A 19,834-nucleotide genomic window follows, 5' to 3' on the forward strand; every position below is an offset into this window, starting at 1 on the left:
CTGAGTCTTTTGGGGTTCCTCCTCCTAGTCATTCTGTTGATGGGTGGTTGAGGGGATGTATAGAGTCCAAATTATTGACCAGAACCCAAGCAAGATGCACCTGTTTTCTAGGGACCTTAGGGTTGCTGGCCTCCTGTTTTCCCAGCCTGTCTTCTGTGGGAGGGGCCTGCTGCACTGTTACTCAGGCAACACTGTTTGGGCAGAGTTGACCTGCCCCCGGTAGCAGGGGATGGGCTCATTGGGAATAGTTTTTTTGGAGGGGCTTTTGTTCTCTGGTGGCTTTCCCTGGCTGCTTTCCATGTCTCTTCCGAGAGTCAGAGCAGAAGAGACCATTTCCAACCCTCTGCCTCAGAGCAGAGAGATCGCAGGCTGTTCTTCAGTGAGCTCCCCAGGCCATGCTATCTCCATTTCTGTCTGTGCTGCTATAAACTGCAGCATCCTGGGTTGTGCACCCCTCCACAGTGCCCCCAGTCCTGCCTCTAGGTCGGGGCACGTCTCTGCCCTTTGTGCTTCTAAAACCACCAGCCGCTCCCAGTTCGCACAGGTGACCACACCACTCAGGGTTTCCGTCCTGGGGGGCTTCCCTAAAGTCCTTTCCCCGCTGAGACCCATCCCCAGTGTGCAAGGCTGTCGCTCACCAGCGGTGTAGGATCCCCATGGCCAGGCTCCCTCCCGCTGCCATTTATCCTCCCATATCTGCCTGCGGATTCAGGGGTCCCTGCTTTGTACCTTGAAACCAACCGCCTGCGATATTCTGTTTGTAGAGACCAGATCTTCTTACATCTCAGGCTGATTTTGTGGGTACTCAGAGTGGTCTGGTAGATATCCAGCTCAATTCCTGGGACCAGTTGGAATAGGGTCCCCTACTCCTCCGCCATCTTTTCTCCCTCTAGCCTCCTGTTTTTAAAAAATCAAAATGCTCATATGCACCAGTCACTCAATGTTTAAAGAAAATAAGTATTTGGTCTGTTATTTTATGCTGTCCTGCCAGCCTCATAACTGACTTTATTGATCATCTTATCCTTTATGGAAGCATCAAAGCAGTAAACACGATGTTTTACGAAAAAGAAAAATAATCATTGAAGACAAGTGACTTAATGGTTTTCCCAAAAGGAAAACTTGAGTGGTGCCTCAAGAATTATATTTCTACTTTTCCAATTACAGACAGCAACATTAATATTACCCTAGTAAATATGCCAATAAAAGTCTCATCTAGCTAAATTGAATGATCTATGGATTCTCAACCTGCACTAAATGTTAGAAATATTTTGATTGAATTTATTTCAAAGCTTATTTATGCTCTTTTTCCACAAGGAAATTGGGAACCAGAGAACTTAAGTGATTTAATCAAGGTTATTTGCTAATTTGTTCTTATGTCACCTGTATGGGGAAGGGACGCTAAAATTTAAGAGATCAGATTTACATAGTTTATCTACCAGCCTCTTCTCCTGTATCATTTCTATTACTCCCTTACCATATTTGCTCCCCACAAAAATTAGTATTTTTGAGAAGCATGACCTTAGGGGAAGTTGCAAGGAATGTTTGCTTTCGTTTTTTAGCTTCTAAATATTTTCCTCATGCTGCCTTGCCTTCTTTGGGTCTGAACTCATTAAAACTCTTTACTAGGCGAATTCTACATCTGATTTGTTCAGGAATATTTAAAATAGAGAACAAAGACTTCCTTAAAATTGACTGTGGTCACAATTTTTAAAATAATGAAATCAATGGAGAATTGTCCATTTTTCAAAATAAATGTTCATATGTTCTTTCTACTCTGTCCCTTCTATAAAAAATGGCCAGTATGGTGATGGACTTGTTCTTAAGAAATAATTTTGGTCAGAGAGAAGTGAAAAAATGTGAGGCAATTATTTAATTGACAAGAACTGACTACAGTTATCTTTTCTAATCTCTCATTTGTCATCTCTTAAGTTCTGCTTTTAGACATGGAAAACTTTTTAGTGTTTTGAATTTTAAATCCCTTTGGTATTTGGTCTGTTAGATGGAGTTTTTAGGCTGGTAAAGGTCAGAATTGACAATGTCTGCAGAATCCACTGGGGCTGAATCATCTTTAGCTATTTAGTATCCTGAAATTCATGAATTTAAGAGGCATTTATTTTGACCTTCAAATAGGAAATGCATACCAGAAAAAAGCACCAGGCATGCAGACTATGGAGTCCATAGTAAGCACTTTGCTGTCAATATTTAACTATGGGTGCTTCCAGAAAAAAATGAGTCACAGTGTCAGAGTAGGGCTCTCTGCCCTATACTTTTCAGAGAACATACAGGAAGACTATCCCTTTTTGAGAACTTAACTTGAATTTTAATACCCATAAATTGATAATCCTATAGAATTGCCACAAAATCTGCAATTTCTAATGTTTGTAACCTTAAAATGCATACAAATTTGGTGAGATCCTTCTGTTTTCATAGTGAGCTAGAGTCTTACTTTCCTTATTTGAACAGGAATGTTATTTCCAGAGCACGAATTATTGAATTTCAAGGGATTTTAGGCTGTCTAGCTGACTCAATAACTATAGTTTCATTGGACCTATCTTCAAACTGCATCAGATCATGGAGCAATGAAGCACAAAGCAAAAATACAGAGCAGAGTTCCATTTCTTCCACTCAGTTGGAAAGAAGAGGAAGAGGAAAAATTCAAGACCTACAGAACACTTAGGAAAATACAAAGAATCTTCATCTTTTTTTATTTTCATTTTTCAGAACTGTCATTCTTCTCCAGCACTCAAACGTATCACGTCTAAGGCCATTATGATACTATCAAAAAGATATTCAGATAACTAATTAGCAAAAGAGACCTGTAATTTAATACAGCAGATTGAATGCCTGAATTTATCTTTTTTTTCTGAAACAATAGTAACATGATGGTAAGCATATAAAAGAAGTATAGCCCTCTCCCAACATATACATACAAGGAATGGAAGACAGCAAGATGGAAGGTGCATTCATGAGTGGTATTTGGCTTCGTACAGAGGCGAAAGCTGAAGTCTCAGGTTCAAATGAAAAAGGTACAGATAAGGAGCAACCATATTCACTCTAAATCTAAATATTGGTTGATTCACACACACACACACACACACACACACTAAGAGAAAGGAACTAATTACTGGATTAATCCACCAAGTGCAACGTAAAACTGAGAGGATTTCCGGAATAAGAACAAGAAGGATAAACTGCCCAGGTATTTTAAGCAGGAGGAGTTTTCATACAATGAATGATATGCTTACAAAATCAATAAAAGGGGAAAAAGAGCAGATTCTAAACTGAATATCTCTAAACGATGCCCCTAAAATATAGAACTGGCCAGTTAGGCAAGCTCCAACCCCTGAGGTTACCACTCGAGCCATGTCCACAACCATACCTGCCTCTGAACATCAGGAAACTGAAAAATGGATGCCTTATATATACATTCCAGTGATTAGAAAATTAGGTGAGAAAGTTAACAATACGGGGCCATTTTTTGACACTCAGGAAACTAGGAACTAGAGACATCTGCAAAATTCTAATCTTGACAGTGCTAATTGTTGCTAAAGGAAAATGGAGTCTACTTCACTTCTGCCATGCAAATATTAGACAAATACATCTAAGAACCCAATAATCACACACAAACAGTTGCCAGGAATTTTTAGAAGTACGGTTTTGTTTTGTTTTTTTTAGTTGGGTAGTTATGTGCTTACCTGAAGCTCCATTACTAAGAAAGAATAGATTTGAGGGGACAAGTAACTCTAGAAGGATATAAGAGGTCTGTGTTTCTTGAGATATTGAACCAAAATTGTTCTAAATTTCGGTAGGTGAATATAGGGGATTGAGTAAAAGTCCACATACTGAACAGTGAAATTTCTAGCTCATTTCCTCCATTCTGTGTCCAGAATGCTAGAAGCTAGGTGTAATGCAGTGGGCATGATTGCAATATTAGTATTTGGGCAAATTAGCCCAAAGGAATACTCTAAATGTATATATAAATACTAAATGTATTTATATTTAGAGAACATAATGACATGGTCAGGGGAAATCTACAATTCCACACAATCTAGCTACTTTTATCATAAAGCTTCCAATCAAATTTTAACACCTAACAGTTAAGTAGAGAATCCCAAGCATACTAGTCATTTCCTGAATGCTTTTAACATGGAAAAGAAAGACCAAAATAAACACGAAAATAGCAACTAGCCAATTAACATCTGGAGAAGCAGAAACAATACAGAGAAAAACAACCAAAGCCAAAAATCAGTAAAAAGATGATTAGTATTGTCATAAGTTTCAGATGGTAATTAAGAGCACAGCAGAGTAAAAAACAATCATGTAACACAAATTAAGTTTGGAAATTAAAAATGTGATAGCTCGACTTTTAAAATTCTATTGAATGAAGATAATACTGAAGGCAATCTCGCAGAGAGTAGAAAGTAAATCAGAGAGAAAAGAAAACAATTGAAGAATCAATACCAAGTCCAATATCTGACTAAGCGGAAATACAGAAGAAGAACACATACAGAAAAAGCATAAGAAATTGTCAAAGAATTAACAAAAAATTTCCCAGAACTGAAAGATAGAACTTGCTATATTAAAAGCTTCCACTAGGGGTCATTTTAATGATTAAAAAAGGTGCACTGATGGGAGTTGTGGACCAAGATGGTGAAGCAGAAAGACTGCACTCCCCTCCTCCATGGACACACCAAACCTACATTTATAGAGCAGTTCCTCCTAAAGAACTGAGGGCTGACTGAACAGCATCTGCACAACAAAAGACAGACCACCTAAGAGAATGGCAAGAGAAACAGGGACATGGTAATGAAAGGATTGCCCACTCCCCAACACCACAAACAGCAGTGGGGAGGAATAGTACTGAAGAAGGTAAACTAGAATATAAAGGAAACAGAACCCAACCCAGAACCCTGCCATATGATGGAGGGGCTGGTGAGGGCCACCGTTTGCATTCCCTCTCCAACTTGATAGCGTGGACAGACCAGAGTCTGGGTATAATAACCAACCAGCTGCTTCAGTGAGAGCTGGATCCCTACCCCACAACAGCCACAGATAGCCTGAGACATAGAAAAAAAAAGGCATGGTTTCAGAGAACAACTAGAAAATAAAGGATCCAGCCCTAGAGCACTACCAAATACCAGGGGGACCTGCTGGAACTCCCTCCATGTGGAAGGGACTGGCAAGTACCATAGTTTATATCCCTACCCCCTTACACACCTTGACAGCAAAGACAGGAGCACTGTCCGGGCCTCCTTGCCAACCTACCACCTCAGTGACTCCTAGGCATCAAGCCCACACTCGCCTCACCTGTTTTACCTAGGCAGCCCCCACAAGGGACACAACAGGACACCCCCGATCAGTGCTCACTATAGGTCCAGCCATCTCACCAAGGTGACAGAGATGCAAAGCAGCCAGTAACATTCCAGGTCCACATAACTTTGGCTCCAAACAGAGTACTCCAGAACCCCTCATCTGTGCCTGTTTGGGCTCCAGCCAGCAGGCCAGAGGGCCCTTGCATGGAGTTCCCCAAGAGCTTCCCACCCACACACCTGCCTCTGATCCAGTTGTTCCCATCAGGACACCGCCTGTGCAAAGCACTCAGGGAACCACCAGCCCACCCCTGTCTTGGCTCTAGCTAGTCCACCACGGTGCCCCTGTTGTAGGGCACTCCAGGACTCTTGGCTTGTACTCACTTCAGCTTCACCTGTCCTCCCAAGGGCCCTCTGCCTAAAGAGTCCCAGGTCCTCCCTGGGCAATGCCCACTTCAGCTGTCCTGCCAGATTTCCTTTTGTGCAGAGAGCACTGGGACTCCCTGGTTTGCACCCATTTCAGCTTCAGCTCTCTGGCCAGCATACCCTTTGTGCAGAGCCCTAGGACCTCCCCAGCCTGCATTCAACTTCAGCTCTAGCTGCTCCTCTAGGGTGGTCTCAACTCAGAATGCTCTGGAAGTTCCAGGTCATGACAGCCACAGTTCCAACCAGCTAGCCAAAGTCACCAGGTACAAACAGTGTACACAGGAGATGACCATATAAAGAGTATTCCTTCAAATTTAGTTCAGCCTAATTCGTAGAACCAAACACAGAAAGTCAAGAAAAATGAAGAGACAGGAATATGCTCCAAATGAAAGAATAAGGCAGAATCTTAGAAAAATAACTAAATGAAATGGAGATAAGCGATCTACCTGATAAAGAGTTCAAAGTAATGTTCATAGAGATGCTTACTGGACTGGAGAGAAGAGTGGATAAATTCAATGAGAACTCCAACAAAGAGAAAATATTAAAAAAAGAACTAGAGTTGACAGAATAACTTAAATAAAAAAATACACCAGAAGGAATCAGTAGTGTATTAGAGGATGCAGAAAAATGGATCAGCAATCTGGAAGACAAGGTAATGGAAAGCATCCAAGCTGAACAGCAAAAAGAAAAAAGAATTTTTAAAAAATGAGGAAAGGTAAAGTTCTTTTGAAGTGAAAAAACATTTGCATTATAGGGGTGTCACAGAGAAAGGAGCAGAAAAATTGCTTCATAAAATAATAGCAGAAAACTTCTTTAATTTACATCTAGGTTTAGGAAGGACAGAGAGTTCTGAACAAGATGAACCAAGGAGGTTCATCTTGGACCCATCATGGACCCAAGGAGGATCACACCATGAAATATAATAATTAAAATGTCAAAGATTAAAAATAAAAAAGCAACTAGTTATGTACTGTGAAAACTCTATAAGCCCATCATCTGATTTTTCAGCAAAATCTTGGCAGGCTGGAAGGGAGTGGCAGGATACATTCACAGCAGCAAGGAAAAATCCTGCCACCAAGAATGTTCTACTCAGTAAGATTATCATTCAGAGTGAAAAGAGAAATGGAGATTCCCAGACAAACAAAAATTAAAGGACTTAATCACTAAACATGCCTTAGCAGAAATATTAAAGGGACTTACTAAAGTGGAAAAGAAGAGGCCATAATTAGAAATAAGAAAATTCTGAATGGAAAGAATTGCAATCGCTTATAAAGCTAGTATGAAGGTTAAAAATGAAAGTAGCAAAATCAGTTACATCAAAAAAATTAGTTAAGGGGACTCACAAAATCAGACGTAAAATAGCACAACATATACATGAAATGTTCTTTCAGAATGTGTTCAAACTTAACTGACCATCAACGTAATATAGACTTCTGTATACTTAGGATGTTATATAGGACCTCATGGTAACCACGAAGCAAAAACCTATAGTAGACACAAAAAAGAGCCAAGCATAATACTAAAGAAGCCATCACTCCCAAGGAAAGAGAACAAGAGAAGGAACAATAACAACCAGAAAACAAGTAACAAAAAGCCAATAACTGTACACTTATCAATCATTACTTTAAATGTAAATGGTCTAAATGCTCTAATCAAAACACATAGGGTGATAGGATGGATGAAAATACAAGACCAACCAAATGCTGACTACAACAGACTCACTCCAGACTTAAAGACTTACAGACTTAAAGTGAAGGGATGGTAAAAGAATTTCACACAAGTGGAAGCAGATAAAAGCCTGGGAAGCAAAACTTCTATCAGACAAAATAGATTTTAAACAAAGACTGTGACAAGAGACAAAGGAAGGTACCACATAATGATAATGGGATCAACCCCATAAGGAGATAAAATAATTATAAATATCTATGCATCCAACGTTGGAGCATCTAAATACATAAAGCAAATATTAACAGACATAAACAGAGAAATTGACCATAATGCAATAATACTAGGAGATTTTAATACCCCACTTACATCGGTGGATAGATCGATCATCCAGAGAGAAAATCACTGAGGAAACAGTGTCTTTGAGTGACACATTAGACCAGATGGATTTAACATACATCCAGAACATTCTGTCCAAAACCAACAATATTCTTTTCAAGTGCACATGGACCACTCTCCAGGATAGATCACATGTTAGGCAACAAAACAACTCTCAATAAATTTAAGAAGACTGGAATCATATCAGGCACCTTTTCTGACCATAATCACGGGAAACTAGAAATCAGCTATAAGAAAAAACTGGAAAAAAGGCCTACATATGAAGGGTAAACAACACATTATTAAGCAACCAATGTGTCAGCAAAAAATCAAAGAGAAAATTCAAAACCAAAAAAATACAAGGAGACAAAAGAAAATACAATGGTCCAAAATCTTTGGGATGAAGTTCAAGCAGTTCTAACAGGGAAATTAGTAGTGATACAGGTCTACCTCGAAAAACCAAGAAAAATCTCAAATAACCTAAGTTTACACCTAAAGAAACAAAGAAAGAATAAACAGAGCCCAAAGTCAGTAGAAGAAAGTAAATAAAAATAAAAAATTGACAGAGTGGAAATAAGAGAAATAGAGACTAAAAAAACAATAGAAAAGATCAATGAAAATAAGAGTTGGCTCTTTGAGAAGGCAACATTATCAAAATTGATAAAGCTTCAGGTAAACTCCTAAAGAAAAAAAAGGGAGAGGAACCAAATAAATCTAAAATGCAGAAAAGAACCTATATCACAGAAATACAAAGAATTATAAGAGAGTACTGTGAAAAGGGACAATTTCAAAGAAATGGACACATTTCTTGGAACATGCATTCTTCTAAATGGAATCAGGAAGAAATAGAAAATTTGAATAGATCAATTACTAGTAACAAAATTGAATTGGTAATTAAAAAAACTACCAAAAAACCAAAGTCCAGGACCAGATGTATTCTCAGGTGAATTCTATCCAATACCTAAGAACAATTAATACCAATTCTCTTCAGCTAGTCCAAAAAATGTAAGACAAAATCTTCCAAACACATTTTATGAGGCCAGCAAAACCAGAAAAGGACACCACATGCACACAAAAAGGATAATTATAGGCCAATATCGCTGATGAAGATAGACGTAAAAATCCTCAATATACAAGCAAACTGCATTTAACAATACATTATTAAAAGGATCATTTACCACAATCAAATAAGATTTATTCTGGGGTACAAGGATGATTCAGTATCTGCAAATCAATCAATACACTATGGTAATAAAATGAATAAAAATCATATACTCATCTTACTAGCTGCAGAAAAACCACTTGACAAAACACAACATCCTTTGATGACAAAAACTCTCAAAAAAGTGGATTTTTAGAGGGAACAAACCTAATAAAGTCCATGTGTAACAAATGCACAGGTAGCATTTACTCAATGGGGAAAACCTCAGAGCCTTTCCTCTAAGACCAGGACTAAGACAAAGATGTCCATTCTGACCACATTTATTCGACATTGTACTGGAAGTCCTAGTCACAGCAATTAGACAAGAAAAAGAAAAGGCATCCACAATGGTAAAGAAGGAGTAAAACTGTCAGTATTTGCAGGTGGCATGATATGTAGAAAATATGGAAAACCCTAAAGACACCACCAAAAAAGTATTAGAGGTAATAAATAAATAATGTTGTAAGGTACAAAATTGAGAAATCAGTTGCATTTTTATACGCTAATAATGAAGTTGCAGAAAGAGAAATTAAGAAAACAATTCCATTTACACTGGCACCAAAAAGAATAAGATATGTAGGAATAAATTGAACAAAGGAGTTCAAAGATCTGTACCCAACAATTATAAAAGATTGATTAAAGTAATTGCAGAGGACACAAAAGAATGGCGAGACATACAATGCTCATGGATTGGAAGAATAAATATTGTTGAAATGTCCATACTATACAAAGCTATCTATAGACTCAGTTGATGTCTATAGAAATACCAACAGCATTTTCCAAATAACTAGGCAAATATCTCTAAAGTTTGTATGGAACCACAAAAGGCTCTGAATAGCCAAAGCAATTTTGAGAAAGAAGAACAAAGCTGGAGTTATCACATTCCCAGATTTCAAGATATACTAAAAGCTACACTAACCAAAACTATATGGTAGTGGCACAAAAAAAGACACATAGATCAACAGAATAGAATAGTCTAGAAATAAACCCACACTTATGTGGTCAATTAATGTACGACAAAAGAGATAAGAGTATATAATGGGGAAAAGACTGTCTCTTCAACAAACTGTATTGGGAAAACTGGACAGTTACACACCCAAAGAAGGAAACTGGACCACTTTCTTACACCATGCACAAAAATAAAAGCAAAATGGAATAGAGACCTCAATGTGAGACCTGAAACCATAAAACTCTTAGATGAAAACGTAGGCAGTAATCTTTTTGACATCAGCCTTAGCAACATTTTTCTAGATCTGTCTGTTTAAGGCAAACAAAAGTAAAAATAAACTATTGGGACGACACCAAAATAAAAAGCTTTTGCACAGCAAAAGAAACCATCAAACAAAAAGGCAACCTGCTGAATGAGAGAAGGTATTTGCAAATGATATATCTGATAAGGGGTTATTATCCAAAATATATACAGAACTTAATCAACCTAACACAAGAAAAATAGTCTTATTAAAAATTGGGCAGAGGACCTGATCTGACATTTTTTTAAAGAAAGATACAGATGGCCAACAGATAGGAGAAGATGCTCAACATCACTAATCACTGATCACCAGAAAATGCAAATCAGAACGACAATGAGTTATCAGCTTACACTTGTCCTAATAGGCAGTATCATGAAGAGAAGGAATAACAAGAATTGATGAGGATGTGGATCTAAAAGAACCATCATGCACTGCTGGGAATGTAGCCACTGTGGAAAACAGTATAGACGTTCCTCAAACATTAAAATTAGAAATAATGTATGATCCAGTAATTCTACTATTGGGTATTTACCCAAAGAAACCCCCTAGATTTTTGCAGCATTATTTACAATAGTTAAGTTATGGAAGCACCCTAAATATCCATAGATGAATGTAAAAAATATGTGGTATATATAAACATTCCACTATTACTCAGCAGTAAAAAAGAATGAGATCTTGCCATTTGCAACAACATGAGTGCGCCTAGAGGGTACTATCCCAAGTGAAGTCAGTTAGAAAGACAAATACCCTATGATTTTACTTATATGTGGAATCTAAAAAATGAATAAAGGTGAAAAGCAGAAACAGACCCGTAATACAGAAAACCATCTGGTGGTTGGTAGAGGAGGGGGTTGGCAAAGAAGGGTAGGGGGAGCACCTGGGTGGCTTAGTTGGTTAAGCAGCTGCCTTTGGCTCAGGTCATGATCTCAGTGTCCTAGAATCAAGTCCTGCATCTCCCTTCTCCCTCTGCCCCTCCCCCCGCTTGTGCTTTCTCTCTCTCTCTCAAATAAAATCTTTTTAAAAAAATGGGGATGGAGGGGAGTGGGAGGTACAGACCTCCACTTATGGAATAAGTCATGGGAATACAAGATACAGTATGGGGAATGTAGTCAGTGGTAGTGAAACAGCATTGCACGGTGACAGATGGTAGCCACACTCGTGGAGAGCATAGCCTAACATGTAGAGTTGTCCAAACACTGTGTTGTACACCTGCAATTGTTACATTGTGTGTTAACTGTACTTCAATAAAAAAGAGAAAAAGATACATTGAGATATACTGTCATTAATTTTCCTACACCAGAGACAGAAAGATGATGATGAGACAGACTGATGGACATACAAGGAGAAAAATCATATCCACTGGAGTGGAAAACAGAATGACATCTGAATTTCTAGCAGCAAATTTTGAGGGGAAAGTCATTTCCAAACAAGAATTTAATGCCTAATGAAACCAATCAAGCTGGGAGTGAACTAAAGACATTTCAGACACCCAGATCTTTAAAAGGCCATTTTGCAGATACTCCGTCTAGCCCTGAGCTCTGAAAGACGCAGCACATACTACTTTATCTCGCCTTGGTCTTACAGCATCTTTTGGTAGCAGAGTAATTAGTGGACAAGCTAGTGAGCACTCTGGTAGAAAGCGTTCTGGATTGTCACTGTATCAGAGCTCTGCACATTACTCAGGCCTTTTTGGTTGCTGAAACAAAGGTTTTCCAATCTCACATGATGACTTCATACAGGCAGGTCTTAGAGGACCGCATATACTAGTTGGTCACTGTTTGAGGCTACAGCTAGCCGTATTAATTTCAGCAAGGTTAGCTGTGTCTATGGAATTGTCTACGGTGTCAACTCAGGTAAAACAAAATAAAAAATACGACCACTTTATGGAAAGACATCTTCAGCCAAAATAAAAATTCTTTCTCTCTCAGTCTTCTGTCCCATAACTAATATGATCAGAAGCAGGCGTGCACTGGGTCAGCACTCAGCTCATAGAAGGTGTTTAATAACTGTGGACTGGCCACCTGCTGAACTCACTGACCAAAGACTGCATGAAGGTGAAGAGAATTACATGATTGGTTATCTTTCCTAATTCTGCAGTCTAGAGCAGTATGGGAAATGCACATAGCAAATGGCCATGAGGACCACCCTAATTCACAATGAAATCAATGTATAGAGTTGGAGAAAAGTATGTAGAAGTGTATAGAAGAATAAAAGACTGAATTCTGACCTTAGCCTATAGGGAACCAAGCTGTACTTTATATAAGCCAATTTAAGTATGATCTGCAGAGGATGATAAATCCCAGAATAAGTTGCCTGAAATGTCATTGTTGTAATTTCACTATCTTTTTAAAACTCTGGGTCTTGTGTTAAAAATGTAAATTACATTTAGGTCACTTGTACCTCGGTGTGAGTAAGTTTCAGGTCATTTACAGGACAGATACAGGATAGAGCACAGAGCTTGGTGCAAATGGGCAGAAATGGGCATGCAAGCAAGGACTGAATGAGTCAGAGATGGGCAGTGAGGGTGCAGGTCCATGGACCTCCAAAGTATCAAGCTCCCCTCACATGCTGGGGGGCCATTCAGTGATCCAAAGCAGCAGTGAATTCTCATCATGAAAATCAATTGGTTAAGAAAAATTTTGTTGAGAGGAGGAATAGTTACAGGCAGGTGAGCTAGGATTTGTGTGGCTTCCAAATACTTATTAAACATGTTGCCAAAACCCCCAGGTTGTATATCAACCAGCTGGGGATTCATTTAGATTTGTGTGGAATCTAAGCTTCCCTATCCGTCCTGAGTTGCTGAAGAAAGGGATTGTTAGAGCTTTGCAGCCAGCCCAGGGACTTGGACTTACGCATTTCAGAGGGGATCAGAGGTTCTGGGGTGATCAGGGTATAAATTCCTAATCTCTGTATACACATTTAATCATTTATTCAGCCCCACGACTCATCATCACCAGGCATGCTGTGTGAAATATTTCCCCTGACCTCTCGCACAGCCCCACCAGTCGCTCATTCAGATTGGCCTGTTGGAAATCATCTGAATATTGCACATGAGTGTTCATTCATACAAAGGCTGCTAAACCCTGGATAACACAGGAGATTGGATCAATTTACGCTTCCGTGCTCTCATTTATATTACTGAAATTTAAAACTGCATTTCATTTATTAATACCAAAATGGTTATCTGGAAAAGAATAAAGCCCCATAGAAGCTGCTGTCTTTGTCATTTTAGCACAGTAAAAAGGAGATGTATTTAAAATGTCAGGAGATCAAGTCATTGTGAAGAGTTTCCTACCAAAGTGCAGTGAATTATTTAAAAGTCCTGGCATCCCAAGCAGGTAGTGCACCTTCTTTCCAGTCAGGTACAAGTACTTCCGTAGATGTCAACTCGGTGCTCGTTCTTACTGTCAGAACATCTCAAGTACAGCAGAATATGAAGACCTTGGTGTGTCAAATAAAGCATGAAGAAAATAGAGGGTTTAACATATAGGGAGAGAAGAATGCAGCTCATGTGGAGTCCTACCTATTTCCTGGGCCTTTAAGGAACCTTGTTTCAAAGATTGGGGTTACGCTTTATTTTATAATTGGTAAGCGTGAACTTTATGCTCTGGTTCTTGACTTTTGTACTAAGATCCACAGTCCTCATTTCTCCATGGACCCTATAGAATTTACTCCTTTGGATTTTATCATATGTTTTCCTATATGCTGTCTTGCATTGCTGCTAATTTGTTCCTGTAAGTATTTCTTGCCCTTTTAGTTCTACACTAACTTGTTCTGCGCATCCCCACACCCTCTCCTCCATTCAGAGGACTATTAGGGCATGTCACCAGCACTCAACACGTTTGTTGATTGACATCATTGATACCCAGATTTCACAATGATGACTGTTGTATTTGAGCTAAGCAAAATTATTGTGGAATTCAATGCTAAATTTAACTATTGTTTAGGAAATTTACATTTTACTTCTGAAGTAATTGTTTATATGTTACATGTAAAGAAAACTGACATCTGTAAAAACAGAAATCAAACCATACCAATGACTTTCATTCCGATTGTCATTAATGCCTTACCTACATCTCAGTTTTGTGAAAGAAAGCGATCTTAGTGTAGTCTTACTATTTCTTGTAGGGCTGAGCTTAACTAGGAGTTAACAAATCCGGATTCTAGTTCCAATGCCATCGCTGTCTGGCTGCACCTATGAGCAAATCACTCTAACTTATTCTGGACCTACTTTTACCTTTCATAGATTTGTCAGAGAAGAAAGAGCATGTTTAGATTTTTAGATAGGGTTATATGGATGAAATAAGGTATCTGAAAGAATTCTGAAATATCAGAATGAGCCTCATTTCTTTATACCCCAAATTAGTGTATCATTGTATAACTCTTTTAAAGAAATAGTCAATTAAAACTTTAAACAAAAATCCTTTATAAAGAAGAATGGTAGAACTCCCATTTGTAAAAGTAAAAAGAGATTGCTCCTAATGTGAGAATTCTTAGTGCTACCAACTGTTATTTTCAGATATTTTTATCCATTAAGAATCAAAGAATGATTTTTTCCCTTCTTAGTGTAAAGGTGATAGTGATCTCGCACTTCCACACATCCTCTGTTCTCGCACTCCCGCCTTTCTGACCCTGCCTTCTGTCACCACGATTCCTCCTCCCTGACCCACCTCTTACATGCACAACTTGCATCTGCTGTTAACATCCACCTGTCTTAGGAACAGGAGTTGTTTTTAGGAAAAAGGGGATGATGGGTTTGGCTCCAAACAAAAGTCTAAACATTAAGTTTAGTATTTCAAAACTTCATCTTACCCTACTCTATCAGCCTTCACTCTCACTCTCTTCCCTCATTCTATAAGGCTACCAAAAGGTTGGACACGTGCTGATACTGATCCTAAGTTTCTGTATTACCTTGGGCTTTTGCTTGTTTGCTTTTCAGTCTTTAATTCCCTGTTTCTGTCTCTCTTGACAAAACATGGTGTTCTATTCAACATTATATTCACAAGAGTGTTTAGGAGATTGTTCTTGGGCAATGAGAAGCCGTCCACAAGAGCTGTTGAATTAAAGTGAATTGCTGGGCCATGTTTTGAGTTCTGGGTATCAAATTTAACATGTCAGGGACCTGGACAGAGAGTAAGTCTCTAGTGTTAGTGTGCTAGAAAAAAGTCTCTAAGTGTGACTAGAAGGGAAGAGTTATGCTGTCTGACCAGTAAATGCTGGAGCTCACAATACACGAATTGCTAGAAATCAGTCACCTATGGCAGACACTCCGAGTCATGAGTGTTATTCTACAATGCTCAGGAATTGTTTGATGTCTTTGACACACAGGATACATTTAAAGCCTCTGGAGAGTCTATAGAACATAAGAGGTATGCTTCAGAATTTAGGTAGGTTTTAAAAACAGAAAGGGTAAATACTCCATGTTTGAATAAAAATTTCATTATACAGTCTCCTTCATCTTTTGTTTAGGAAAAAAAATCAAACTTGAAAAAAACATTTCAAGTGGGACAAGGCACAGCTGCTATTATCATTATTATTATTATTATTATTATTATTATTATTATTACATGAAGGTATCTTTCTCAAGAAACATTTCCTAGCATTTGGGGCCCTGTGAAGGCCACATCTATATGAAGAAATAGGGGTGTTACCTTGAACTTTGTCATTGATAGGCTTCCCAAGCCTTTAAATTTTCTGTCCATTCATTCTCATCTATCCTGCCTGTTTGATTCACATTGTATTTTCTCCTTAGATTATTAAAACGGGAAGAAAGTTTCACATTTATTCCTCGGTCCCGTGAAGAGCTTCCAGATAACTTTCCAAAGGAAATCCCTGGGATCTGCTATTTCCTGGAGGTAAGGACTGGTCCTAAGCAGCCAAAGCCTTCTCTTTCTTCCTCGAGGATAAAAAAAGTTTCCTACAACATTGGCACCATGTTCCTCCGGGAGACAAGCCTCTGAGACCTACCGCAGATCAAAGACTCCTCCAAAAAGCACAAGCCCAGAACATGGGTCATGACAGGAGAGTGGAATGAAATGGTTTCTCTTTCACTACTTGGCTGAGAACAAGCAGTGGAATTTCTGTGTTATGTTAGGCAATAATCCTAGAAAAAGGTGGATGATGACTGTCAATTAAAAAAAAAATGGAGGGGGGAGGTAATGAGATGTGTCCATCCATGTGAGTGTTTTTTGGTCATATATATATATGTATATACTATATATATACATATATATATATATATTTTAAGTATGGGCCCCCTTTCACAACTAATAAATAGATTCCATGTTTTCTTGTTTGTCACACATACAGGTATCTTTCCCCACTTATCTGTATCACTTTTGAGAGCCATTTTTGATGATATATTCCTACATTTAGTGAGTTGGTGTGTGAGGACTATTTTCTAATTTTGTTTTTCCGAACAGACATTTCATACATACATCATGGCAGTGTGGTCAACTTCCCAGAAGGAAGAACTGTAACTCAGCAAAATATTTTAGGGATATTACCTATTTTTATACATCTCTCTTCTAGATAATTACATTTCACACAACATTCCTCGATTTTCAGAATCTGCTACTGTGTAGTTGGTATATTATGTAACTGTAACCTATTAATCAAATATACTTTCACTTATTTATACAGATTAGTGCTTGGACTGAGAATACATATAACCAAGGACTTCAGATGCTGAGAAAGCATTGTATGTCTGCTTAGTAAATGTACTTTTTAGATTTAATTAATGTAGCATGGAATCCAGAGGAAATAGAATTTCCCAGTAAGAGATTTATCTGTAATTAGGATTACAGAAAATCTTGTTGCCATCTTCTAAAAAACGTCAGTTAAAATGAAATGCTTTGCTGCATTGGACCCTTTTCAACTTAGCACTTATAAAATAGGTAGTTTGTACAATGTACTCAACTATATTCTAGTAATTTCCATGACTTGTTACTCCTCCCCCCACCTCTGCCCACTCTGCCCACTCTGCCCCCTGGATGCCTCCTAAGGGCTACCTGACACTGGGAGCAAATTCCTAGATGTTGGCATTAGTGAGAAAGAGGTTGTAGGACGTTTTGCCGAGAATGTTGTTTCTTGCAAAATAAGGGGGGAAGAAAACCTGTGTTTTATGGCTTTGAGATTAAAAAAAAAAAAAAAGGGGGAATTTTTCTTCTGCAGTTTGATTGATGTGGCTTTAAATTCAGTGAATCACCTTCATGAACACTGAAGTAGGTCTAGCCTCCAGGCCCAGTCATTGGCCATAGTGACAGGCTTCTATCACATGTGGTGCTAAAATGAAGACCTGTTCCCACTAATTAGCACTGCATGAAAATATTATCACACACTCACCCTGAAATTAGGAGCATAGTACATCCAGAGTTTTCCTATTTTGGATCTAATCTAAAACCCAAGTTTCTACTGAGGTTAATGAACTGGAAATATTTGTTTCCGTGAGACCTTGGAGTGGCCGTTTTTCTCCAGACGATATAATCATTGAGAGCTATGTCTACTGAATGTAATAGAGTGATTTCTCTGGTCAGGCATTTTGGCTGCATTAGGATTTGTTTATGCTGTAACTCAGCTACGGAGCATATTAACTGATGTCCAGTGTAGTCTGTGAGGCTTGTTAGTGTTTTTAAGTTCTCTAAGTGTGTAGCTAGAAAACATTTATCGATGTGCAAAGTATTTGTTGTAATGGCGATCACTTCTGTAATTGTTGAACTCTGTTTCACCCCAAGGCTTAGGAGGACACTGGTGCAACAGATAGTTTGGAGACAGGATCTAGACGAAGAGCTTTCTGAAGCCTGGCCTATCCCTCTCCTCCCTGGGTCTAGGTCTCTGTTTTTAACAACGTGGGGGGGCCAGAAGGCCAGTGTGTTTATTTGAGGGGAGTTTTATAGACTGGGGACAGGGTGCTCTCATGGGGGTAATTACAAAGGAGTTTCGTCAGAGGACTGGGAAATTAACCCACTTCCTTCACGGGGAACAAGGCGGAGGTTTACAGTTACTGTGGACAGAACAGGCTGGGAGCACCTCAGTCCTCACACTGAAAACAGACAACACTTTAGCCAGGTGCTCTGTACAGCACAGGAACATGGGGAGAGAACCCAGCTTCACTGAAATAATTTATGCTTATTTTGCATAGGAACTTAGAGCTTATTATGATAAACTAAATCAGTAAATGTTTTGGTGGTAAGCAATGTGTTTCATAACCATAAGGCTGCAAGGGACTTCCAGTAATCATCCAATCTATTTCTCTGCTTTTTGTGAAGATTTGTCTAAGCAACTACTCTAGATATATCATCATTCTCTCTATACTTAAGAATATCTGTGGGAAGCATATTTTAAAAACATCATTGAAAATCCACTTCATTATCCAGTACTTGGTAATAGGCCCCAAGACACGAATTGTATATACATTCAATTTGTCGAAAGAATAACAAACTCTTTTAGTTTATATGGTTCTTAGAGAAGAAGTAGCCATTTACATTGTCACAAATGTTACAATGAAAAATATACCAGAGATCTATTATATATCACAGAATATAAACTACACTTTTCAAACAATATAATCTAAATGTATCCTTGAAGCTATAGTCTGAGGCACTAGTCTAATCTGTTACCAGATTGCCAATTATTAGTTACACTGTTGCTATGTGTTTGCAAGTTACTGCATAAAGTGGCTGTTATTTCTAGCTGCACTCATAGAAGTTAGAAGCTGTGAAAAACTATTATATTTTTATTTGTCCTATGTAATACAGTCTACATATCCTCCGTTTAGGAATTGTGACTGCAACACTGGGTCATAGTTAGTATTTCATTTGACCAATATCTGTACAGTATTCTTACCTAAAAATTATTGCAAACATCATGCATTTTAGTGTGGCAGATTAAAAAGAATGTAAATGGATGTCCTATTAGAAATCAAGGTGATATTAAATTAGGGAAATGGCTTTGACCCACTCTAAAAGGGATACATTAAAATATAATCTGGTACTTACAGCTCCTCTGGTTTGGTGGTTTTTTTTTAGGCAACTCATTTGAAGAAGTCACTTTATGACTAGGCATCAGTATTATTTTGATAGAAATGAAGTCATTGCAAATAAATCAGTTACCCCACAAAGTCACATAGGTACCCCCAAACAGTGCACAGTATGTGCTCTGGGAATCTTAATAAATAGGTACCATTAGCCATAATAAAAAAAAGAATACTCCTCAATGCCTGCAGAGCATGAATCGTTGCATCTCTCCGCTATATAGCATGGTAAATAGCGAGGGAAAGAAGATAAAGCTTCTACGTAACAGGTGACCAAACTGTCTAAAACCTGCCTTGATATTCATTTCTTCTACTTTAAATTATTCTGGATTTCCCTTTTAATATATGACTCTGTGGAGTCCAGTGAGCCATGACCTATTATGACTGAGTCAGGCTCCTCTGCCTGAGGCTTAGAGTGGGACCACGGATTCAGCACTTCAAATGTAAACTCTCACAGTCTCACGCTTGGTTCTCTTGTCCAGGGATAACAGTATCAGAGACAGTGTTCTGTTGTTAAAGTGCAAAGTGTGTCTCTCCGGGAAACACAGAGCAAAGCAAGGCAACAGCTTAGACA

General features: G+C 38.4%; 1 protein-coding gene across 3 annotated transcripts in view; it reads left to right on the forward strand.

Moving 5' to 3' along the window:
- GUCY1A2 (guanylate cyclase 1 soluble subunit alpha 2) overlaps positions 1 to 19,834 on the forward strand; it is a 386,320-nt gene that overhangs the window by 297,316 nt on the left and 69,170 nt on the right. For all 3 annotated transcript variants that reach the window (XM_064577515.1, XM_045895137.3, XM_045895138.3), the window contains one exon: positions 15,982 to 16,084. In XM_064577515.1, the coding sequence (XP_064433585.1) occupies positions 15,982 to 16,084 (103 nt within the window). The remainder of the gene's footprint in view (positions 1 to 15,981; positions 16,085 to 19,834) is intronic.

The sequence above is a fragment of the Mirounga angustirostris genome, unplaced genomic scaffold, assembly GCF_029215605.1.
Source record: "Mirounga angustirostris isolate CCGP_5_RB_7025 unplaced genomic scaffold, mMirAng1.0.hap1 SCAF_13, whole genome shotgun sequence".
NCBI classification, from domain to species: Eukaryota; Metazoa; Chordata; class Mammalia; order Carnivora; family Phocidae; genus Mirounga; species Mirounga angustirostris.